A 25,937-nucleotide genomic window follows, 5' to 3' on the forward strand; every position below is an offset into this window, starting at 1 on the left:
TCACTAGTTATTCTCAGTGTTTTTCTTCCACAATTAAAGAGAAAGGATCCAGCAACTTCTCTGTTTGAAATTCAATTCTGCTGCCACCTCAGTGTTTATATGTATATGTATATATATATGTATATATGTATACATATATAAAATCTGACTAGTCTATTTTTCATTTTGGCTTGTGGTAGTATACTGGATATTGCTCGATCAATTATTATTTCACTGTACATTTTCATTAAATTTATTATTATTATTATTATTATTATTATTATTATTATTATTATTATTTGGGACAGGGTTTCTCTGTGTAGCTTTGGCTGTCCTGGAACTCGCTCTGTAGATCAGGCTGGCCTGACAGAGATCCTCCTGCCCCTGCCTCCCCAGTGGTGAGATTAAAGGCGTGCGCCACCACCATCCTGCTTCATTGAATTATTGATTGATTAAACCTTTTCGTCTTCTTTGGGGAATTATTGGACCAGTTTTCTAATGCTAAGCGTATTGGCTTTTCGGAAGCTTGGGGGACGAAAAATGACATAAAATATAGCCATTCTTCTGCCCCTACTTTTAAAAATGTGTTTGACAGGTTGTAGTTGTAGTGGGACAACTTTTAACTTAGTAACCTAATATGGGGGTGCTCAGCTGAAGTACGACTTGCAAGTCAGTTCCTTAGCTTCAAGATTGAGACTTTTTTTGATGCTCTTCTTGTCTGTGACATACGGTACAAGGGTTGGCCCTGGTTTGGTCCACCTGCCAGCCGAGTTTAAAGTTTCCGAGGCTCAGAGGAACACAATGACTTGGATGAGACAGCCTAAATGGGGAGGACCCTGCTGCCGCAACCAAGGGAGCCCTTAAACCCAAGCTAAGCTAACCATCTTTTCCTTTCTTAAATTCGTCCATACGGCATATAAACACGACGAACCCACTTCTTCCACTGACCAGAGATTCTTTTTTTTTTTTTTTTCCCGACGATCCACGATAGTCTGATCCTTGGAGACATATGGCTGGAAAATGAAACGACCCGGGAGTGTGCCCACATCGTTTTTCTGTGTGGTGTAATACCAGATGGGCACTGTGAACGGCGCAGAGATGTGAATGGGCAGTTTGAAATGGGAATTTCACCCCTGATCGAGCAGGTTCCGTTGCCCTCTCCTGCCTCTTGGTATAACGTACTAGCTTTTGCCCTTCTCTGCAGTATCAATTAACTCAACTTGGAGGTGGAGTGGCCAGAGAGGAAGGAATGAAGCGATCTGGCTAATCTTGCTAGCTGCGGAGCGGCAGAACCTGGAACTGCGGCCGGGTGCAGATCTGCCGACTGCGCCGGCGGCATGGAGCGCACGGGCGCCCGCGGGGACCCAGGCCCGGCCCCGGGAGCCGGCTGCTGAGCTCCAGAGTCCGCCAGGCCTCCGCCTCCTTGCGCCCTCTGCCTTGACTGTCAGTGTCGCCCCTCTCAAAGAGTCATGGAAGACGGCCCGCTGCCAGACCTCAGAGACATCGAGCTGAAGCTGGGACGCAAAGTGCCCGAGAGCCTAGCGCGCTCGCTGCGCGGGGAGGAGCAGGCGCCCCGAGAAGGGGCTGCGGACCCCAGCGGGGTTGGCGGGAGCTGCAGTAGCAGCAGCAGCAGCTGCAGCAGCTTCGCTCCCTCTGTGTCCTCCTCGTCTTCATCCTCCCCTGCCTCTGGATCTCCACGACGTAGCCACCCCAGCGCCCTGGAGAGGCTGGAGACCAAACTGCACGTCCTCAGGCAGGAGATGGTGAGTGCGATGCGTCAGCGGCGACCTGGGGACCCGGGGGCCTGAGAACCGGGAGGGTGGCTCAGGAGCCGGAGAAAGGCCGGGAGGAGAGCGGGAACTCGCCTCTGGACTAGACTACAGCTAAGCTTGAACCCTGAGGACTTTGCTCGGTCACCGGGTGCTCTTGCCACTCAGTCGGCTGTACTTTCTAATAGCGTCACTCACAGCGCACCACTCTGCAGCTGCTAGCCGCGGATTCTCCCGCACCAGCCTGCCGAAGGGCCGCAGTTGCTCCGCGGGTATGGGCCTGCTGTGAGCAGTTTATGCTTTGCCTCGGTTCAAAGGGTGGTTTTGTCCAATGCACTTAAGGCAGACATGCCTCCCAGTTGTCCGGGAGGTGGCGCGGCGGGGTCCTTGCAGCCTGCCTTGGTAGTTTGCTCCCCCCCCCCCCCCTTGATGCAGCAGCTGCAGCTGTCCCAAGGCCACTGTAGAGTAGATTCTCCACAGCTGGTTCTGAAAACAATGGCTACTCGCCCTTGATGTGCCTATGAATGGCTTGTTTCACTGTTTTGATCCTGGAGAGCAGGTGACCTGAGCCCAGGGATTTGTTAATGACTGCCTCCTACCCTTTCCTCTAGTCTTCAATCAGCACTTGTTTTCTCTGCCATTTCTGTTAACCTCGGATTAGGACAATGGGTCAAGTAGATCTAAGACTCGTTATTCCGGATGTACTTAGTTAGACTAAGGCATTCATTCATTCGTTGACCTTGAGCTCCTGGGCGAGTCTTAGGCTCTGCAGATCTCACTTTATCTTTACAGTGATGAGCTGATTGGAGGAAATTATCTCTTTCTAAGCCTTCTGAAGAAAAAGTCCACAACCAACAGCATTTTCTACCAACTTGCAGGGGAGGAAGGTTCCAACAGTGACCCTCAGTCCTAGGGGCGGAGGAGGGGGAGGGGTTTGAGAAAGGCTTCTAATAGAAGCAGGCTATCTATCTAAGCTCACGTCTCAGCTTCCTTCCAGTCTCATTTTCTGTGTTTGAAAGACACTAATAAAAAAAAAAAAAAAAACCAAGCAAAAAGACAGTCTTCAGAGATCATGACCTATTAAAACACTATAGAACATCACTCCAAAGACCCTCACTAAGTCTCTAAACATGGTCTGCTTAAGGACTTCTTAAAATACTCGCTTACCACTTGAGATGTTCCCAATATTGAAATATATGATATATTTCTGCTTGTAAGAATATATATCTTTGCATCGCAAATTATTTTATTACTATTCATATTTCACTAAATATGTCTAAATACACATATACAAGTTATGCATATTAATCTCTCCAAATATTTATTAAGTAGTCACCATATCTTTCTAAGCAATGAGTTCTGAAATATAAAATACAAAAGTAAAGGAAGTGAGATTGCCTAGACGCTAAGCACTCCAAACCTCTACCAAGTTTAGAGTCATTACTGCAGTTACCTTTTTAGTCTAAGTAGTGGTTCTCAATATGTGGGTTGCAACCCCTTTGGGTCACATATCATATATTTACATTACGATTCATAATGGTAGCCAAATTACAGTTATGAAGTAGCAAGGGAGTAATTTTATCGTTGGGATCACCACAACATGAGGAACTGTATTAAAGAGTCACAACATTCAGAAAGTTGGGAAACTCTGGACAGTAGAGGGTGTAAAGATTCTTGCCCCTGAGCCTGATGATCTGATACCCAGGACTCACATGGAGAATCAGCTCCTGCAAGCTGCACTCTGACCTCCACACTGGCACTATGGTGTCACATGCACACATATGTACACCCTCACAAATTAAATCATAGTTGTAAGAACAATTTTTTTCAGTGAGTTTGTCTACCAAGGGCTTTCAAATTCCTTGTGCTTATTTGCCTTTTATTTGTAGTATCCAATTCTGTAGGATGAAGAAAACTATCATTTTCAACTAAGAGTATCTGCCAGACATCTATTTTTTTCTAATGGAAATTTCCAAGTTGATAATCCTTTTCTTTCAGCTATATCTTGCTATTTCGGATGACCATGGTGTATCAGTTTTTTTAAAAAGGATTTATTTTTGTTACACGTATGAATGTTTAGCCTTCATGAATGTCTGCACTGCATTCATACCTGGTGTTCTCAAAGGCCAGAAAAGGGTGTTTGACACCCCAGAACTGGAATTACAGATGGTTGTAAGTCACCATCTGGGTACTGAGAACTGAACACTGGTTCTCTGAAAGGACAAGTGCTCTTAACTGCTGAGCCATCTCTCCAGCACTCTGGCATTAATTTTTGAAAAGGCAAGTGGACAGCAATAGCAGACTGATGAAACTTCTTTATATTTTCTCTATGATATCTCAGTGTCTGGGACTGAGAAAAATTCATGTCAGAAAGATGCTTTGTGATAAATTTTGTCTTCTAATGAAGAGCGCCACTGAGTAAATCTTTCAGTGGGTTCAGAAATTTAGAAGGCAGTAGAGGTATATTTCTTTGTCAAGAAGGCCATCATTTCCCTCTATTTCTATGGGTATCCAAAATCCTTACTTAGGTATAATTGCAAAGTGACTAACTAACTTCTCTTATGTAGAGCTGGTTAGTGGTTTTGCTGTGAAGATGGGACGGATACAGCTCTGCAGTCCTTTGTGTCTCCTCCTAGCATCCCAAAGTACAGGAAATAGACAACTAGCCTGGGCTCAACCTTCCCGTCCTATTGCCCAGCACTGAGTCAACCTCCTTAGTAGTAGGCTCAATCCCACATCTTATTTTGAGTTATTTATAGATTGGGTAGTGTATAATTACTAGGTTTTTATTTTGCTTGTCCTCATCATTCCGTCCTCAAAGCACTCTAGCTATGCACAAGCCTTTCTAGGGATCTCCCAGAATTAGGTATTTCTCCTTTTCCTATTAGAATACATGAGTGTACCCTCAAGGACACAGTGCAGTTAGTTTCAACATCTAAGGTTTTATATACATATAATCCCATCATTATCTCTGTTATTTTCTTTAAACCTCCGTGTGTGTGTGTGTGTGTGTGTGTGTGTGTGTGTGTGTGTGTGTAAGTCCATGTGTAGGTTGACACCATATGTCTTCCTCCATAGGTCTTCACCTTTTATATGGAGGCGGTGCTAGCCCATTTGGCTAGTCTAGCTAGCCAGCTTGTTCACTGGATTACATGAATGCATCTGGCGTTTGTGTGGATGCTAAGGATCCAGATGCTGGTCCTTACACTTGTGCAGCAAGCACATTTCCCATTGAACGTCTCTGAACTATCTCTTCATCTCTGTCATCTCTTTTTATGCTTCCATGGATAACATCTTTTATTCTCATCTTCAAATGTTATAGCCACTGCTCTCAGAGATCAGGGAGGTAGTTTATGAAGCAGAAACGTGAGAGAAGAGACTGAAGAAGTGTAGGAAGCTGTTTCTGGCTAAACTCCTTAAAGTTGAAACTGTTCTTAACAATACACTTCGTGCCACATGTAAGGAAAATATTGGTGAAGACATTGGCAAGCATAATTGGACACAATAGGCCAATTCTAAGTAATTTCAGGATTTCTTTTGCGGGGGAAGGAACAAAGATTTCAATGAGAATAGTTCTTATTTGAATTTAGAGATTAGGACATTGACAATATAAGAAAGGAATATAAAATTACACATGAAATTTCTTATGAAACTGGAGGTAGATGCTGAACCTCTGATACATAATCTACCCAATAAGCATGTGAATGCTGGCAGCATTTGGGAGGCTGAGGCATGAAACAGGTTTTCTCTTTTGGGCCACCCAGTTACAATAATATTCTACAACAGAGGCAGGCAGATCTCTGTGAGTTACAGGCCAGCCACTGGGTAGCAGTGAGGCCTTGTCATAAAAAACAAAAGTGAAACACCACAAAATAAATAGATGAATGAACAAAATCTGCCAGTTGTATTTGTTCACTACTTTTCAGTTCATTTTAGTGTGTGTCACAGCATTTGTACCTCAGATTAGACTATAACAAAGGAAATATTCTCATCCACAGTTTGAAAAAAATTTTTTTTTCTTGGCATAGAGGACACAGACTAAGTTCACACAGTTAACTCATGACCAGTATCATCACTTGGACTCACGGTAGCTGATTCCATGTAGTCTTTTTCCCTACACTAGTCTGTATTCCAGAAATTTCTTTTAAAAAATGGTTTAGCTCTGTAAATCTGTGATATCTCAGTACCTCATAAAATGACAAGCCCACAAAACAAGCCCTCAGGATATATGGTAGGGTTGTTGGGAGGATGGATTCTTTTATCAATTAGCAATTATGTCTGTGTTACTCCTGCCTTTGACCTTAGGGATCTAGAACAAAATCCCATCCTTAAATACTCAGTCTTGCCGGGCGGTGGTGGCGCACGCCTTTAATCCCAGCACTCGGGAGGCAGAGCAGGCGGATCTCTGTGAGTTCGAGGCCAGCCTGGGCTACCAAGTGAGTCCCAGGAAAGGTACAAAGCTACATAGAGAAACCCTGTCTCGAAAAACCAAAAAAAAAGAAAAAAAAAAAACCTCAGTCTTGAGGCTCTTGAGATGGCTCAGTGTACAAGGGCACTTGCTGCTCAGCCTGACAACCTGAGTTCAAGTTTGGAACCTACATGTAGAAGGAGCTGACTACCTCTAACAATTGTCTTCTGACCTACACACACACACACACACACAACACACACACATACACACACACACACACACACACACACACACACACTATGGTACATGCCACTACCCTCATACACATCATATATGTATACATATACAATAATATGTTTTATTTTTATCTGTTTGTCTGTCTGTCTGTTTGTTTTTAAAGTAAGTTTTGAGAGACTTTGGACTTTGTTTAGATTCTGTTTTGGAGCTTTCTTTCCACAGTATACAAAAAGACTCATTTTGAACAGTTTAAAAATGAGGACTTCACTGGTTATTAAATATGACTACACTTTATAATCTCATAATATCTGAAATCTTCCAATAAATATAAATAATGTCTATCATTTTTCGAGCACTTAGTAATCTAGTATATACCATACTCTTTCTTTACAAGTTATTCAAGAGATTGTTGTACTATTTCAAAATGTCTGTGTCATACTTCTAACTTGAGAACAAAAACCATTTCCATTGATTGACCCTGTAGTAAGTTTAAAATCCAGAAGATAATGGAGGCAATAAGCAAAGGGTAGGAAATAGAAGTTACAAGGGGTCTAATGGATATTCCTAAGCTTGCCTATCTAGAGGAGTTGAAAATCAAAGTGTTTTGTGGACTAGGACATGCACTGACTGTGGAAATGACAATCTGGATCCCAGTCAGGGCCATCTCAAGTGGAGACACTTTGCAGTCTTTATGTAGGGTGATGCCATTGTGAAAGTCGACTTGAAAACACTGTGTCCTAATTTCCATATCTGGGGCCATAGTTTGCAGATTTCAATATCTGTCTGTGAGCATAGAAATCTGAAGGTAGTAACGTAGACTTTCTTACTATAACACAGTCACATGCTGCAACTGATTGTCAACTTTTGCTTTAATAAAGTTTTCAGAGCAATACCTTGGACTCCACACAAATACACATATAAAGAAAAATGGGGCTCAAGAAGCACCCCAGCAGTTAAGAACAATTGCTGCTTCTGCAGAGAACTCAGTTTTGGGTTTCCAGCACCCATATACATATATACATGCAGGCAAAACATTCAAACATATCAAATAAAGTAAATAAAGCTAAAATTTTTTTGAAAAACAAATTCATAAATGGTACTGGAACACAATTTTAAAATGTTTGAAAAAAAATCTTGAAAATAGATTTGTATTTGACTTTTATGGAGACTTTTCTTACTGAGTTTTACTATGTCCCTGCCATTTTTTAAATGGCTTCTTTGCTTTTGTAACTTAAAAAACAAAAACCTTCAAAATTCCCTGAAAAGCATATTTTAATTTCATTAAATTAACTTCACATTTGCTTTGGGTACACTTCAGTGTGGGCAAGGAGACTTTTATCACTTAGATCCCTTCAGGTAGATGCTGGGAAGTGGAAGCATTTTCTTTAATGAGTTCTCAAGATGGTTGGAAAGATAAAGTGGGAAAATAATTTGGTCTGAAAAAGATCACAAACCAACATGTCAGCAGGTGCCAGATGTCACACGGAGACCGGGGAGCCTGGCTGTGGAGGTGACTCATGAGGATGAGCCCCTCAGGTGACCTGGCAACCATGAAAATTAAGGGTTTAACCTAGGATAAAGACCTGAAGGACAGCTAGTTCCCAGCAGTAGCTGTTGTTAGGTCTCAAACCTGGGACAAATAGTTGAGGTGCCAATTTAACATATCAAAGTGGACCTGGATGCCAGGTTCTCCCTGCATCCTCTAGTCCCTACCCCTTATAGGGTATGGCTGGAATACCCAGCCCCCTATATAATACCCAGAGGCTGGAATGCCGTACTCCAGCTGCCCTTCCCTATGTAATCCAACCATTTTGTTTACCTGGTCTTTTGTCTACCCTTTAACCTCTTGGGCTCTTGATCTGACTCTCCCCTTCCCACCTCTCCTCACATGGCTCAGAGTCAGGCTCACCCTCGACTCTCCCAGATGTCCCTGTATCTGGTTATACTCTCCCTTTAATCTACAATAAGCTTTCTCCTCTACCATACCTAGAGGCAGGCAGTCATGTCCTTTTGTTTTTATTTTTTATTGGATTCAGCTGCTTCTGTCATTTTGCCACAGAATGTTAGCATTCTTTTTTCTTTCTTTCTTTTTTTTTTTTAAATATTTATTTATTATGTATACAGCATGTATGACTGCAGGTCAGAAGAGGGCACCAGATCTCATTACAGATGGTTGTGAGCCACCATGTGGTTGCTGGGAATTGAACTCAGGACCTCTGGAAGAGCAGTCAGTGCTCTTAACCTCTGAGCCATCTCTCCAGCCCCCAAAAATTTATTTATTTATTACGTATACAAGCATGCCTGCATGTATGCCTGCACGCCAGAAGAGGGCACCAGATCTCATTACAGATGGTTATGAGCCACCATGTGGTTGCTGGGAATTGAACTCAGGACCTCTGAAAGAGCAACCAGTGCTCTTAATCTCTGAGCCATCTCTCCAGCCCCCAAATGTTAGCATTCTTAATGTAATAAGTAAATCTTCTGAGATATGCTTCCTTAAGGAGTGGCACTAAGGTAGACGGTAGCCCTAATGCCATTTTGCTATAAGTTCATAGAAGGTAAATATATAACTTGAAAACCATCACATTTCCACAAACTAATGTCCTACCCAAAACTGAAGAATGTGCTTTGGAATTAGTGACACAGATGAAGAACATTTTCTTAAATTTTAAAAAAAATTATGTGGTGTGTGTGTGTGTGTGTGTGTGTGTGTGTGTGTGTGTGTGTGTGATAGAGGACAACTTGTAGGAATTAATTTTCTACCAAGTAGGTCCTGGAGATTTAACTCAGGTTATCAAAGCTGCTGCTGGGCCATCTTGTTCATCTAATAATGCACCTTTCTTCCTTTCTTCCTTCCTTCCTTCCTTCCTTCCTTCCTTCCTTCCTCCTCCCTCCTCCTCCTCCCTCTCTCTCTCTCTCTTCTTTCTTTCTTTCTTTCTTTCTTTCTTTCTTTCTTTCTTTCTTTCCTTCTTTCTCTGTCTCTCTGTCTCTCTCTCCCTTTTTTTGAGCAGAGTCTCACTGTGTAACCATGGCTAGTCAGAGTCACAACTTACCTGTGCCTCTCTAGTGCTCTAGTTAAAGGAATGTACCACCACACCTCTCCTAAGAACATTTTCTGGAAGAAAAGAACTTTCTTCCTTTCTGGTTGCATAACAGAAGCATACTGCATTGTTTAAAAGATACTACAAATTGTGTGGGAATTTTAAACTCATAGTGCCTGCCCATCCTGTGCTGACATAAAAATAAACCTCCTATCATCTTCCATTGAAGTGAGTCGCCTTTAAAAGACGTTTTCCTGCATCAAGACTTGAGTTTTTAAGACACAACTGTGGAACTGGGATTCCTGGTGAAAGTCTTTGGAATTCCTTAACAATTGTTAGTGTCAGTCAGAGGCATTGGGTCTCCTGGACCCGCTGGAACTGGAGGTACAGAGAGTTGTGAGCCATGATGTAGGTGATGGGAACCAAATCTCAGAAAGAGCAATGATAACTCATAACAGCAGAGCTGTCTCCCAGACCCTTGTTTTTTCTTTCAATCCCACACTTTTGCTATTGACTTTTGCCCTCTACTTTGGCAGAGCCAAGGTAGATTTCAGAAGGGGCTTTTAAACACAGGCAGGATCTGGGAAGGTGGCACAATCCATAAAGTACTTTCTGAGCAAGCCTGAGGACCTGAGTTTAGAGCTTCAGCAGTAAAGCCCACCCTGGTGGGGGGATGGACAGAGAGAGGAGGATCCATACAGTTTGCTGGCCCCATAGTCTAGCTAAGTTGGTGAATTCCAGGTTCTCTGCAGGACCCTGTGCCCCAAATACGGTGGAGAACAATAGAGAAAATCACTCAATATTGATCTCTGTTGGAGAGAGAGAGAGAGAGAGAGAGAGAGAGAGAGAGAGAGAGAGAGAGAGAGAGTTAGAGAGAGAGATGGATGAGTGAATGGATTGAACACAAACTGGAGTTCCAGACGAATCTAAAACAAGTTTTGATACCAGGAGTACCAGTGTGAAGAGATTTTTTAACACATCAGAGTCTTACTATGCAGACCTAGCTGGTGTGAAACTGTCTACGCAGACGAGACTGCCCTTAAACTCACAGGGATCAACCTGACTCTGCATCCAGAGAACTGGGGTTAAAGGCATGTGCCATCATGCTCAGCTATATTCATGACTCTTAGCAGCTCATGATGCAGCTATTTTTCTAGGTTCAACCAATCAATAATCTATCGATCATCTGTCTGTCTGTCTCTCTCTATATATGTATGTATATATAGGTATATATATATCATCTATATCTGTTCATCTGTCTATCTGTTTATCTGTCATCTATCTACCTATCATCTATCATACATACATGTTGCTTTAAAGGATACTTAGGGTGTTGTGATTGTGTTGTGCCATTAGAGACTAATAGCAATACAATTTGATGCTTGTTTGCAAAGAGAAGAGAGTGCCAATGTGCTGCCTTGTACACTGGAAGAAATGGTCACTGATGCTTTACTGTGGGTGGGGTGTGAAAGTACCTTGATAGCATGATATTATTATTTAAAAAAAAACAAACCAAAATGTACTCTTAGGCAGCTTAGGGAGAAAAGGGGTTGTTTCTTCTCACAGCTTGTAGTCCATCATGAAGAGAAGTCAGGGCAGGAACTCAAGGCAGGAACCTGAAGGCAGGAACTGAAGCAGAGGCCATGGAGAAGCATTACTTGCTCTCCACAGCTTGCCAGCTTTCTTTTTTTATACAGTCCAGGACCACCTACCCAGGGCTGGAATCACCCAGAGTGAGCTGGGCCCTCCCACATCAATCCTGAATCAAGGAAGTGCCCCAGATTTATAGGCCAGTCTGATGGGGAGGCAACTCCTCAATTAAAATCCTTTCTTCCTAGCTTGTGTAAAATTGACAACAAACAGCACAACTGAACCCTTGTCAACCTGACACACAGGCATATCTCTATTAAATCATAATCCTTGCCTGTTTATCCCCAAGATATGATGTTAACATCATAATATAAACTATAGTATAACATCAAAAGTCCTACAATCTTTAAAATTCAAACACAAAAATTTAAAAGTTCAGTCTCTTTAAAATACCCAAAGTCTCTCAACTGTGGACTCCTATAAAATTAAACAATAACAACAACAACAAAATAAATTAAATGCTTTCTTCCTTCAAGAGGGAAGAACCTAGTCAGGCAGTGGTGGCACATGCCCTTAATCCCAGCACTTGGGAGGCAGGGGCAGGCAGATCTCTGTGAGTTCGAGGCCAGCCTGGGCTACAGAATGAGTTCCAGGAAAGGTGCAAAGCTATACAGAGAAACCCTGTCTGGGGGGGGGGGGGGGGGGGGGGAAGAACCAGGGACAGTCTATAAACAAATGCAAGCAAGCAAAGCAAAAGTCAAAAAGTGTAAATAAAATAACTCTGTGCCCAGCATCCAGGCCATTCTGAGTGAGTAACAATGGGATTAATAAGTACTCTGAGGTAGTTGCAAAACATTCTACCCAGTGCTCATGATAGCCTGAATACTGCTGGCTAAAGTAGTTGAGGAAAAAGCATTAGTCCCACTGAAAATGATTAAATAAAGGCTTTTAGGGAGAAAAATAGTCCTTGTCAAGACTAGAGGATTAGAAATAATTAAGGGCACAGAAAAGCTTCTTTTTAGGATTATACATGACTCATGGACGAGAATCAGAACCTGCACTTTAGTCATCTGTCGCTACGATGTGACTATAAAGTCATACTGTAGAGATAACACACAGCACCCCCAGTATATGGTTTTATCACTTGGATCAGTGATATTAGTCACACTTAAAACTTAATGAGTTATAGGCAGATAAAGTCTGAACTGACAAAAATCTTTCTAGAGGGAAATAAAGTTATTGTTAAAAAGGTTCATGAGCCTCTGGTAAAAGGTTTCCATGGGGTGAAAGTCTGACAAAATTACACAGATGGGACTTCATTTGACACTCTCCTGTGGTGGCAGCGTCAGATCCTGTATCCTACAGTAGAATCAATTCCAGGTCACCGCTATGACCAATCAACTGGATGCTTGTGTTTCCCAAAGGCCTAGCCATTTGCTTAGAGCTAAATGTGAGTTCAAGTCTACCTCAGTCGGTTTCCAGCTTTCATGTGTGGCGTGCACCAACACTGCCTCCTTTGCCTACCTCCTTTGGCTGACACCAGCCAGACCCAGTCATTTGGAACGAGGCTCTTGATTAGAGAGCACAACATCTTTCTGCTGTCTGTGATTGTGGTAATAGGCATAAGATACTAAAATGACTATTTTCTACCTGCTTTGAAAGAGTGTTAGAGAATTTGTACTTGGCATGTGGGTCCCACACTGTCATCACCTGCAGCCAATCTCAGCAGCCATGTGCCTAAGAGTGTTCACAGAGCACAGCATGGAATGGAGTTGCTCCTCCTTGCCTGTGCACGGAGAGCACATGCATCCAGTTCCGCCAGCGTATCATGCTCTGGAATGAGATTTTGAGGTTTCAGGGTAAAGAGTCAATTTAACATACCACACCACACACACATTACCACCCCCCACCCCCACCCCCAACACTCACACAAAGATTAGAATTCATATAATTTGGTTCACACAGAGAAATATAGATGCACTGTGCAAAGTTTTGCACATTTTTTTAGCTGAAAACGAGTAATCATTTAATTTGATAGCCTCACTTGAGAGCTAGGTAGCATTAGGGTATGAATTCTCTGACTGTCCTTGGCTTGGTGTTCAGTCTGGAACTAGGACATTACAAGGGCAGTGTGGCTGGGGCACATGGTATCTGAGGTGTTTAAAACAACAAACTGGTAATGACCTTCACATAAGCAAGGTCCACATGGGAAAGATGAGTGAATAGAAAGAGGAACACTAGATTTCTTGAATGTTCTCTATAGGATCATAATATTGGTACAAGTTTCGATGATTCAATCTATTTGTGTATGTGTGTCTTCATTTGAAAATGTATTAATTAGAAAGATTTTAAATGGTCACCACAGAATGTAGTGTTGTAACTAAAGCAGGAACTGTATATTCCCTTCTGGATATTTTTGTCTGTACACAGCTGTGTGAATACTGCCTTTCCCAGAGGCATCAGTCTTTGCCTTTTGAGAAGTAACACTGCCTGGAATTTTCCTGCCTATAATCAGTCTTTCTAATTCAAATCCTTTACAGGAAAAATTCTAAATATGTGGCATTCATTTAAAAATAATGTTTTGTTTTTTTGTTTTTTGTTTTTTTTTAAATATTTTAGTCTCATAAGAGTTGTGAAAAACTGGGCCCAAACCAATGCATTGTGCTTAACCTGTTTCCCCTTAAACCTTCTCATTTTCTTCCTTCTCCCACTTTCTGCACATACCACATGCACACAAACATTTTCAAATCCCTAAAGACTACAAGTATGATTGATATCGCTCTGCTGCTATGACTCTCAATAACTTAGTGAGTACTTCCCAAGGCAGACATTCATTTGTGAGGGGTTTGAGGTGGGTGTCTTTTTTCTCTCCTGTGTCTGTTGCACAATAATGAAACAATCACTGGCTTATTTAACTCTTTCCCACTGAATTCAAACTTGCCCTTAGAATTTTTTGTGATAGAACACCTCTAGGACCTGTCTCACAGAAGCCTACCGGAGACCAGTGTTCAATCAATGGTTCTCAATCTGTAGGCTGCCACACCCAAATGGGTTGCATATCAGATATTTGCATTATAATTCATAACAGTAGTAAAATTACAGTTATGAAATAGCAAGGAAAATAATTTTATGGCTGGGGTCACCACAATGTAAAAAAAAAAAAAAAAAAAAAACTGTATTAAAGGGTCACAGCATTAGGAAAGTTGAGCACTCCTGAGTTAGATGATACAAGTTGGTCTGCCTAAAGCCTGAGAAAGGCCTCAGAACAGCATACCAGAAATTTCTCTTCCTGGTTGGTTTATGCCAGTTCTGTCCCAGAAAGTCCTATCTTCACTAAAGCATTCAATCCATGTGAAATCTTCAAAGGCTGATGGGAAGATTTTGCTCTACAGAAGGTATTCAGTAATTATAATTTGAATGAAAGATAAAGGAACAACATCATCCCCTTGTGTTTAAACAGAATGAGTAGCCTGTGAGCTGTTTTGTTAGGCAAGTTACAGAGAGGGAGGTACTCAAACCAAAGAAGCAACTTGCTTGATTATAAGCCATCACCATATAAACCCATACATGTCATAGTAATTCATACCAAGGGAAAATGAAATCTCTATTCTCCATTGCTGTGCTTGGAACTAGATGAAACTATTTTCTCAGATGTCTGCATTATTTAGGTTCCTGTTATGAGTTCTGAGTATGGCTGTCAGAGCTTGCCATGTCTTCCTTGGCGCCAGTAATCAAGTGGGCCAAAGGGACTTTTGCCTGCTCTGTGACTGTTACGCATAACCATTCAGTTAGTTAACTCTCTTAGGAGCAATAGGAAAGGCTCAAGTTGCTGAGTTGGAAATGGAGATATAGAAATGGAGAGAGTTCACACTGATAAAGACAGGCCAGCTTTCCCACTTCCAGAACTGGTTGTTCCAGGTGTAAGGGCTTGGCCAATATAAATAGAGGAAATGCATTTTCATTTACACTCTGATTCCAAAAGTCCAGCATCACTACTGGGAATGCTCTGCAGTTTCACCACATGAAGTGTTGGGTCATGTTTGTTTGCATTCAGTCTCGAGACAAATGGATTCCATTTGGATTTCACCCAATTCTTACAGAGGAATGTACTGTTAGGACTTTTTTTTTTTAAATCACTGACTTGGTTTTGTTGCAGTAAAATGAAGCAACTTGTATTTCCAAATCCTCGCTTCTTGTTGGATCAGACACAGATGAAAACTCACAAGCACACCATTTAATAGTGTGAATATGTTCCCTAGATGGGGCTTCGTATCTCCACCTCAAGAAATGTTTCAATAGAAGTCATGAAGTAAACACAGCACATATGTTTAGGTATTGGCAGTATCATTTCCTGTGATAAGCCCCATAAGCAATACAGGTTACACTGGAGACATAAGGTTCAAGTAATTTACAAGTGAATCAGGTAATAAGGCATGGGGCTACTATCAAACAATTTAATTTCTATGTAGGTATTGAAAATTTGTGTCGAAGCTCAAAGGTCTCATGATTTGTAATAAAGTGTATGTTTTTATAAAGAAAATTATTATTTCATAGCTGTTTATCTGATGCTGGACCCAGGAGCTATACATTTGTATCTTAATTTGCAATTGGAGCCCATTTCCCTTCGTCAGCCCCTTCCAAGTGTTCTAGCCTCTTGTCATCTGTGGGCTTAGCTCCCTTTGCCTGGCTGGCTCTTCGCTCCCTTCCCATCTTTACTCCCACATTACAGGTAGTTAATTCCAACTTATTATAATGACGGTCAGACGATTCATTACATTTTACTTAGTATTGGTTTTGATTTTTCTTCCTTTTTGGATTTCTCAATAGATGACACATTCTCTCACAGCTAGAACCACATTTAGTTTATTCACTTTTAGAATTTGTTATAACAGAGTACAAGAGTTCAGTATTAGAAGGAGATTAATAATAAAATAGCTCATTTGCTAGATTAACCCTCTGGGGAGGAGCTTGGAAGGATAACAGCTGATTCAGAGGTGTGATTGTTTAAATAGCTTGAGCAAATCGGAGGTAGGGGGAAGCATGAATTAACTGTGAAACCTTAATGACTGAGACAGATGTATGGCTGTGTTAAGAGTTAATGAAAATGAGATTAATAAAAAGGTGGGATAATCCTAAATGAGAGAGTGCCAGACTAAGAAGTTTTTGTATGGCTGAATAGTCGACAATGACCAATTATAGCTGCTGTTTTAGAGAATTTATATAATTCAGATGGGGTGTTTTTGCATGCTTGCTCATTTTCTTTTATTTCTTTTCTTCAGAGAAAAACAGTTTCCATGTGTTTTGTATCTAGCATCTTGAAAAGACGTACCTTTGAACTTGCCATAACAAGAAAACATTGTTGATTACTGAGGAATAAAATGTGCAGTAAAGTAAAACATGGCAGCATATTTTTGGAACAAGAATAGAAACAAAATAGGACTATTAAACTTTTATATGATACAAATATTTCAAAAATATTTGTTTTCTTCCTATTGACTATAGTCCCACTATTATAATGATTTTGTAGTTTCATAATATGATGTCAATAAATTAAAGTTGCCCAGGTTACCTTATTGAGGTTTTCTAGAGAAAAATTAAATGTTTCAATCATCCTAATGATGTAGATTCATAATTCTCCACTAATAGTAGGAGCAAAAAGATGATTATGCTTCCCAGACTGCATTATTTTATTAGTGGCATTTTCATTTTATTTGGGTGTTTTTCCTTTGCAGTTGTTTTTATTCTAGAAGATATGCTTCGTCATTTCTATCTTTACCTTTTTGGGAGCCAAGTCCTTTGCTTGATTTTTTTTTTTTTTTTTGTACAAGTTTTCCTCATGTAACTGTCCTTTAAAAAAAGATTTATTTTATGTGTACTAATGTTTTGTCTTCACGTATGTCTGTGCAGTACTGACATGCCTGGTGGCCACAGAGGTCAAGGGTGGTTTTGGGTGATCTGGAGCTGGAGTTACAGATGGTTGTGAGCCATCCTGTGGATGCTAGGAATTGAACCTGGGTCCTCTGGAAGAGCAGCCATTGCTCTTAAGCTCCAAGCCATCTCTCCAGCCTCTCTATGTGACTGTCTTAAACATTATTGTTTGTATTACCTGAAAAATTGTCTTTTGTGTGTGCATTCCTATAATACTACTGCATATTTAACTTGTTTCTTAGATTTTAATTTTGAAGAATAGTTTCTAAATTTCATATGTTCAAATAATTCCTAGCTTAAGGAATCAATGTCACCGATTCTACATGATTTTCAAATTCTCGAGGGAGTTTTCTCTTGTCACATTGAATCTTTTCCATAAAAGAGTACATGCATGCTGTTTCCAGAGTTCTTTCATAGGGCAGAGTAGCAGGTTAAGCTTCAGAGCCACCGAGAATAAGACTTGAGTCCCATTCCCACTGATGCACAGGAGAATGACTTCTTCCAAGCTGCAGTTTCTACCATTTAGTGATTTAAGATTAGGTTGGAGGAAATGCATTGAGGTATTAGTTGTAGCTATGACCCTAAAGCTGGTTAAAGACTACCTGTTTTGTCTGTGCTGTTGTTTATTGTTGTTGGGATATAACCCAGTCAGCATGAAAGCCACCTTGAAAATTAAAGGAATTTCTCCGTGACATTATAAAACAAAACTACTAGGAAGACAACAAAACCCTCCACTGCCTTTGCAGTGCATGGCTGGCATCAGCTGGAGCTGTAACTATGCCTCTGCAGAATTCAGTACATCGCTGCGGGTGCTCCTTTACCCTGCTTCCCTGGCAGTGGACTCCGATAATTGCAAATCAGCAAGGAAGCTGAGCCTGCTGTTACTGGAGAGAAAAAAAAGAAAAAAAAAGAGAAAAAAGGCAATGGGAATAATAGTCTGATTGCTGTATAGATGCAGCACAGGTAAAACCAAGACAAGTTCCACATTCAGTTTGTAATCATGTTCCTGAAGCAGAGGGGAAGACCCTGGCTACAGAACCAGGTTGTTTTACTGACATTAGAGGAGTCTAGATGCAATACAGATTAGATTTTTTTCCAAAGCTGTGTCCTCCAAGGTCTTAACTGGCATAAAAGCATCTCCTGTTCCTATGAGCGGCTGTGTGAAAGATGAGCTTTTGTTGTTGGACTTTGTCTTTTCATTCCTGTGTTCAAATGTAGGGAAAGTGTGGTGGTTTTGTTTTAAATTAGGAATTTGTATAAGGACTTTTGTGTAAGAGTTTTTATTTGACTTAGCAGAGAGAAACCAAATCAACCTAAAAAAACTTTTTTTTAAATGTATACCCTAGAGAAAACATATAATTTTGTGATGAAGAACGCTATGTGATGAAGAACGCTACATAACAAAATCCAGCCATTCAGTTTTCACTGTGTGGGCACCTGTTTTATCTATTGTGGAACCACCTCCATGTGATAACGGAATTCCCCTTACTCCAGAGCAGTAATTTAATGTTACTAATGCCCACAGAAATGAGCAGACTTGGATCTAAAGGTGTCTCTGCAGTGTCATAGTTGAGTCACAGTTTTACACATTAGTTTTTTTTTTCCCTATGTCTGCATGTAAAAATATAAAATTGCAAATGAAAAATTTCAGGTTACATTAAACTAGGGAATCACAGGAGCAAGAATTGTATACTTGGAATTAGGAACTGAGGTCTGGACATGTCTTGATGAATACATTATGTGCCATCTGCTCTAATAATTCTTGCCACCAACTGACATATTCTGCAGCAGTAGAGCAGGTTCCTGTCTACAGTTCTCTGATGTTTGTTTATGAATTTTCTACCTGGATAAGACCAACACTATGACATGAAACATCCTTGCCAACTGAGAGTCGCGTATTTTTGTAGGACACATAAAAGCTGTGGGAAAATTAAGAGCCTGTTCAGTCCGCCTTGCTTGGATTGCTTCTGGGTCCATTCCATTCACCTTTTTTGATAGGAATTAAGAAAAGTGAGTCACTCTGTTCCCAGCAGCTCTTTCAAATGTGTTGACCCATCTGTTGCCATATGTCAGACATCTGCTTTTATCATCCTCATCTGTGGTTCTTCAAAACTAGAGGCAATGAATTAACATTGAATATATGCTAATTTGTAGTGCTAGAACAGCTATTTGCAAGGCATTTAATCTGGCAGTAGCAATTTTCAGAAATTAGCAATATTAGAGGCTAAGAATAGAAAGCAGAAGTATATTTGTATTCTCAGCCACCTTTTTTTTGAGTCAGTAATTCTAAAGCCTTTGTCATTACCCTTTTTATCATTAAAATGTGAGGAGTGAGTCCTTGTTATTTGCTTGATATTTGTTGAGTTTCCTTTAAAGCCAGCATAGCATAATATGACAGGGTAGGATTGTACAAAAATGTTCTACATTCAAGCTGTAGAGTTCTTTCTTTTTGAAGAATATATTGTCTTTATCCAATATTAAGGTATCATCAGAATATATTGGAGAAATTAAGCTACCTTGCCAGTGTATCGTCAATCCTGAGTTCGTTCGTTCTTTCTTTTTCTTTTTCTTTTTTTTTTTTTTTTGGATTTTCGAGACAGGGTTTCTGAGTGTAGTTTTGGTTCCTGTCCTGGATCTAGCTCTGTAGACCAGGCTGGCCTCGAACTCACAGAGATCCACCTGGCTCTGCTTCCCGGGTGCTGGGATTAATGGCGTGCGCCACCACTGCCCAGCCTATGCTTTCTTTTAGCATTAGTAATCTACAGTTTTTATGCCTAGCTGTAGGCTATCTTTTTATTTTTTCATTGAAACACTCAGGAATTTATCAACACAGTTCAAACATATAAACCTTCAGAGTAATATAGTGTCACTGGTACCAGATATTTAGGTTCAAATGTTATAAATGAAAATTATAGTCACTTAAGTATGTGGATTAGGCATTTTTTCTCACCTCCTTCCTCTCTCCCTCCTTCTCTTTCTCCCCTCTTTCTTTTTTGTTTCTTCTCTCTCTCTCTCTCTCTCTCTCTCTCTCTCTCTCTCTCTCTCTCTCTCTCTCTCTCTCTCTTCCTCTCTCTCTCTCTTCCTCTCTCCCTCTCTCTCTCTTTGGAGATAGGGTCCCACAATGCAGCCTGGCTGGCCTGATCTTGCTATGTAGACCAGGCTGGCCTCAAACTCATAGAGATGCACTGGCCTCTGCCTGCCAAGTGCCGGGATTTACTATGCTAAAGTCAGTTTTTAAATAACACTTTTGATCAAATGAATAACCAAATTTTGGTCAGAAATAAAATTCAGCACATTCGTTTTCATGTCAGATGCAATGGTGTAGACCATTAATCACAGAACGCTAGCTCGGTCTACACAGAGCCAGTCTTTAAATAAATATATACATACATTCTAACTTCTTGATGTAAAATTTTCTGCCATAAAAATTTTTATTGTTTACATTTAAGGTGAACAGGATGCTGTACCTATATAGTTAAGTAACTACATAGTTATGCAAGTTAACATATTTCATATGCTACCCTTTATGATATTTTTGTGGCAAGATCATCTAAAACTACTCTTGGTAAGTTTCTAGTATGCCATCTTGCATTATTAACTGTAGTCTTTATGTACATTAAATCTGTGGGTTTATTGGTCCCACATAACTGCAACTCAGTACAGTTTGACCTATTTCAAAAGTAAAAGAGCTATCTAAATTCCATTGAGCACAGGCTGCATACAATATTTCATGCAGTTCCACCACCATGCAGTCATTTTGTAGGTTAGAGAGCTAATGTAGAGAAAGTATTAGCAACCTGTCCAATGGACAGAAATGCAAAAACCACTAAGTGGAAGAATGATATTTTAACCTGTCCTTTGAAGTCAAAACTAGGCATGTTCATTTGTTTTAATATGATGTCAAGCTGTCTGAGGTTGTGTTTTAGCTCATCTTCATTTGGAAACTCACAGGGGTTTAGCAATAATAATAATAATAATAATAATAATAATAGTAAATCATGGAATCCAAAAGTAAAATAATCATCTATTGCCCCTTACTGAGTTTAGATTTTGAGGATGCGTTTATGTACATTCCTAAAAAATGTGGAAACGATGCCTTAGGAAAATCATTGGAATATTTGATTTCATACATTAGTAATTTCCACAGTTAAATAATGTTGGTAGCTGTCTCTCTTGTCAAGTTCAAAGAGAAATTAAAACCTCTTATTTTAGATAATTTCTAGGCATAAAGTTAATTGTGACTTCTAAGGCATAAAGCAACAGAAAAATTTTAAAGCTTTTACATCTTGATAAAGATCATAATTCTTATCTTTAGCACTAAAATATCTTTCTAATGAGTTGCTTAAGTAGAAAATGTAGTCTCTTAATTATAATTATTGCATAGCCATCCCCGTTGGCCCATTCATCCAAAAACTTTGAACAACTCCACAAGCTGTAACAGCTGTGCTCCTGGAGGAAACCTCACATCAGGCTATGACTTCAAATGTGGTTGAGAATATTGAAAATCATGCCCATAGGCATTGGTGAATTAACAGTTCCTAAGCTTACAGAGAACTCCATCCCCCCCCCCCCCGTGGCTTCTAGGGGAGTGCCAGCATAGGTACTGCCCACCTCCCCACCCCCTCAAAAGAAAATGTGTTCCTAAATTCACCTCTGATCATTTAAGAAAGTTTTTCTGTATCCATTTAATTAGACTGCTCTAAGGCTGCCACATTAAGAGCAAATCGCAAATCTTTTTTTAAAGATTTATTTATTCATGTATTTTATGTATATGAGTGCTCTGTCTTCATGCAGACCAGAAGAAGGAATCTGATCCCATTACAGATGGTTGTGAGCTACCATGTGGTTGTTAGGAATTGAACCCAGCACCATTGAACCACCTCTCCAGCCCCAAGGACATCTTATTTTTAATTTTTTGTTTGAAACTAGATCTTGCTGTAGTACCAAGACTGTCCTCAAATCAGCATCTTTTACCTCAACCTACTAAATAACTGGGGTTATAGGCATGCATAACCGTGCCCAACAAAGAAGAGCTTTCAAAAATTAAAGCATACAATGTAATTGGAAATTAAAAGTGGGAACAATGCATTTGAAGTCTTGACAATTTTCTTTGTGTCTTTTTTTTTTTTTTTAAAGACATAAGCTGGAGCAACTTAAGAACGCCCCCCACTAAGGGAGGAAGACTCAAAACCCCAGAGGACGAACGTATTTTCCATGAGAATGTAGGAACAGCAAAACTGAGTTTATGGGGAGGAAATGGAGATCAGAAAAAGAATTTGGTGTCAGTGGTCTAGGCCTTTCGTGTCATCCTCCAAAAGCTCTTTGCCCTGGTTTTAAAACTCTGACTGAGAAATGGGAAGCCGACTGCTTGTGCTTCTCATGTGCAAATTAACCCTCTTTTCATTCCCATCACAATTCCTCCAGAGTAGACCTGTCGCTTTGAACTCAGGAGATTGAGGTAATTACATGCAGTTTGGAAGACAACACTTGAAGAGTCAGCACGCCCTCTATAGAGACATGATTAAATTAGGCCCGTGTCAATTTAAACAGAAGTCCTTCAATCTGCTTCTTACATGACCGAATCAGTTTTCTCTAATATCCTCTGCTATTATTACTGGTGCATTTTTGCCCACAAGAAAGAATGGGCTTCGGATGCTCATAAAGCCCTGCACAGTGAAATGCACTTTCTGAGGAAGTTCACTCAGCAGTTTGCAGCACAGCGAAGTCCAATCTCTGCTCAAGAACGGTCTAAAAAAATGCACAGAGCTTCTCCTTGTAAATGTGCGGTTAGGGCCTTCCCCACCTCAGGCCCTCCATGACACACCTTCCCACACTCTGCAGCCTAGCTCTTCCAGTGGATTGTCAGCTTTAAGTAAAAAGGGATATTTATATTTCTGGGCAAGTGGTTCTTTTCCTTATTCTCAACTCAAAATGATTTCACTGCCACGTGAGTTCTTTGCCCAAAGGACAGCGAGTCTGCTACTCTCTGCACACCCCCGCATGCTGCCTTTCTGCTCTTCCTCTCTCACCCACGTCTTTAGCACCGGTTGCTGTCTGTGTCCTTCCCTGGGATCAACCGACAGGATGAACACATGCTGCAAGTTCACCTTTTCACTTCTCTGTGAATGACCATCCTTGGTGTTTTTGTTTCTCCTGTCTAGAGTATTCATACCTCTGAAAATCGTTATTCATGTATTAATTTTCTTCCCATGCAGTCTCTTCAAGAAGCAATGGCAATTCATTCTGATGTCTTGAGCAGCTGGAGTTTTCTTTGCAAACTCTCCAGTGGCCATGTACTTCTAACAAGCTTTTTTTTTTTTTTTTTTTTTTTTTTTTTGAGAGCCAAAGCATTGCAGAGCTAGAGGGAATCTTAAAATGATTTTCCATATTCTCATCTATTAAAAAAGACAAGGAAAGCATGAGAAGACCAGCTGATTTAAGTCGAGAGTATGCCACTAGCGTCAACAAAACTAAAACAAGGTTGTATTCTCACAGCAAACCCTCAACTGCACCATCAGTGGATGTTTGGGTCGCAAAGCATCATAGTAGTAAATAAATAGCAAAGCACCTATCATTTGCATTTTAAATCTACTTACATGTTATTTATGCTGGAAATGCATCTGCCTAGATAGCCACATGCCACATTCTATCCAATTTAAAAATGAGCAATCTCTTACATGTCCCAATAAACTTTTTAATGAACAAATGTGAAATTCTTGAAGAAAACTAAATTAGAAAGAAAGAATATATTTGGGGACAGCTAGTTCAGTGACTCCAAATTCATTTAGAATAAGCGTAATTGTCCAAAATGGAACCGTGCAAAAGGATTGCTTAAATACATCTGAAAGATGAGGTAGGAGTATATGACTGGGGTCATAGATATTCTGTGCTTTAGTTGCCATTAAGCTATTTGTAGAAATATAATGTAAGCAGCTAAGGAAGATTATTGCTGAACCATCACAACACTTAATACGTGATAGATGTTGAGTCACAGTACAATGTTGTGAAATCTACGGTTGGTCTTTCTTTACGTATTCTGGCATAAAGCTCCCCAAATCCTTGCAACCTCCTCAGTAACAAATGTGTTTTGTACAGCACTGAGTTGACTGAAGACTATCAGCCCACTGGTGGTTTCCACATGGGGACGTGTCACCATGGCAAGACAATAAACAGCATGATTAGAAGATTGCTAACCTCAGTCCAAACCACCCAACTCTGGGACCAGTAAAGGGGATGAAGATTAGGTTGGTCAGTGATGTAATTGATGAAGCCTATGTGTGGAAGCCTCCAGAAAACACAAAAGGACAGGGCTTGGAAAGCTTCAGTTAGTTGTGCCTGTGACGCCCCCTGGACAGTGGAGTACTAGAAAGGGTATGGGAAGTTATGGACCTTCTTTCTTGCCTTGCATCCTTTGTGGTACCCTTTATAATACACAGGTAAATCTAAGGAAGGTGGTACCCTGACTTCTGTGGGAGGCGATAGCAAACTGTGTAACCCAAGGAGGGGAATCCCAGGAACCTGGTTTATATGTAGCTGGTTGGTCAGGAGCATGGGAAAACAACCTGGAGTGAGACTTAACCCTTAACCTGTGGTGACATCTGCTCAGACACAGCACCTGAACTCAACTAAACTGAGCATACACAGCTGGATGTATTTCAGACTGCCCTGCTTGCTTGAACCTATGTGGAAAAACTTCCACTTCACACCTTTTTGTCTCCTGTGTTGGTTGCAAAGAAAGGCACTTTTTTCTGACATTTTCTCTGTATTCTTAGAGACAGTCAGACATAAATCCAAAAAAGGTAAAAGCAATCCACTTTTTCCTCATGGAATTCATCTTGTTCCTACCCAAAAGATGTGTTTTACTTAGTTACTCTTGAAGTATTAAATTCAGTGTGTGCCTGTGCTGGGCAAATGAAATTTTTTTATTATGTGGAATAAAGGAATAATAAATAATATTAACAATGAACTGAAGGCCAAGAGACACGAACGTAGTGGTCACTGGCTACGCTGCTGCCACGATTGCTCGGTTTGTGCTTCCGCTGCGCTATCTAGACTGTACTGAAACCACCTGCGTTTGTGTCGGTTCTCAGAAGATTCCTCTCGGTGGTGATCAGCTGGTACCATCAAAGAACATGTTTCTTCAAAAGAGCCAAAGGACAGGACACACAGACATAAAACAAGCCTTTGCTGAGGACCTCTGCAGCTCAGTTCGGGCAGCCATTGGGATGGAAAGAGTGGACAAAGAAAGGAAGACTCTGGGCCCAGACTTCCAATGATCCAGAAGAAAAGCTCGCAGCAAAGTTCTCCAGGAAGTGTCTTGTTTTTTTTTTTTTTTTTTTTTTTTTTTTTTTTTTTTTTTTTTTTTTTTTTTTTTTTTTTTTTTTTTTTTTTTTTTCATAGATCATTTAAGACTTGCAGAGAAGAAGTTTCTCTGAGACTTTTTTTTTTTTTTTTTATTTTTTTTTTAGTTTTTTTTTTAATACTCATGGTAAAAAAAAAAAAAAAAAAAAAAAAAAGTCTATTAATTTTATGTGATGTTCTTAGTATGTAGTACACATGTGTGCCTGGCACTCTTGAAGGTCAGAAGAAGATAGTCTTGGATCCCCTGGGTCTAGGGTTACAGATAGTTGTGAGCTGCCATGTGGGCACTGGGAATAGAACTCAGGAGCTCTGGAAAAGCAGCCAGTGTTCTTAACTACTGTGGCATCTCTCCAGCCCCCTCATATTCTTCTATAAACATTTATTATGATTATTATCATCATCATCACCATCATCGTCATTATTGTATGTGTGTGTACATGTATCCATGCTTTCATGTGGGTTTGGGGTCAGTTGTTATGTAACAAGGGACTTTACCTGCTAATCCATCTTGGGGCTCCTGCATGTGATAATTTTACTAGTGTGTGGTAAAAGATTTTTCATTTTAGTCCACAGCCACCTACAGGAATTGAAACCTCTGTTTCATGGTCTTGAGCATAGGAC

General features: G+C 40.4%; 1 protein-coding gene across 1 annotated transcript in view; it reads left to right on the plus strand.

The window, feature by feature from the left end:
* The first annotated feature begins 746 nt into the window (after positions 1–746).
* Positions 747–25,937, plus strand: part of Lurap1l (leucine rich adaptor protein 1 like) — a 42,023-nt gene continuing 16,832 nt past the window's right edge. The window contains exon 1 of the mRNA XM_028873323.2: positions 747–1,742. Coding sequence (XP_028729156.1) covers positions 1,449–1,742 — 294 coding nt within the window. The 5' untranslated portion in view covers positions 747–1,448. The remainder of the gene's footprint in view (positions 1,743–25,937) is intronic.

Source organism: Peromyscus leucopus, chromosome 2, assembly GCF_004664715.2.
Source record: "Peromyscus leucopus breed LL Stock chromosome 2, UCI_PerLeu_2.1, whole genome shotgun sequence".
NCBI lineage: Eukaryota > Metazoa > Chordata > Mammalia > Rodentia > Cricetidae > Peromyscus > Peromyscus leucopus.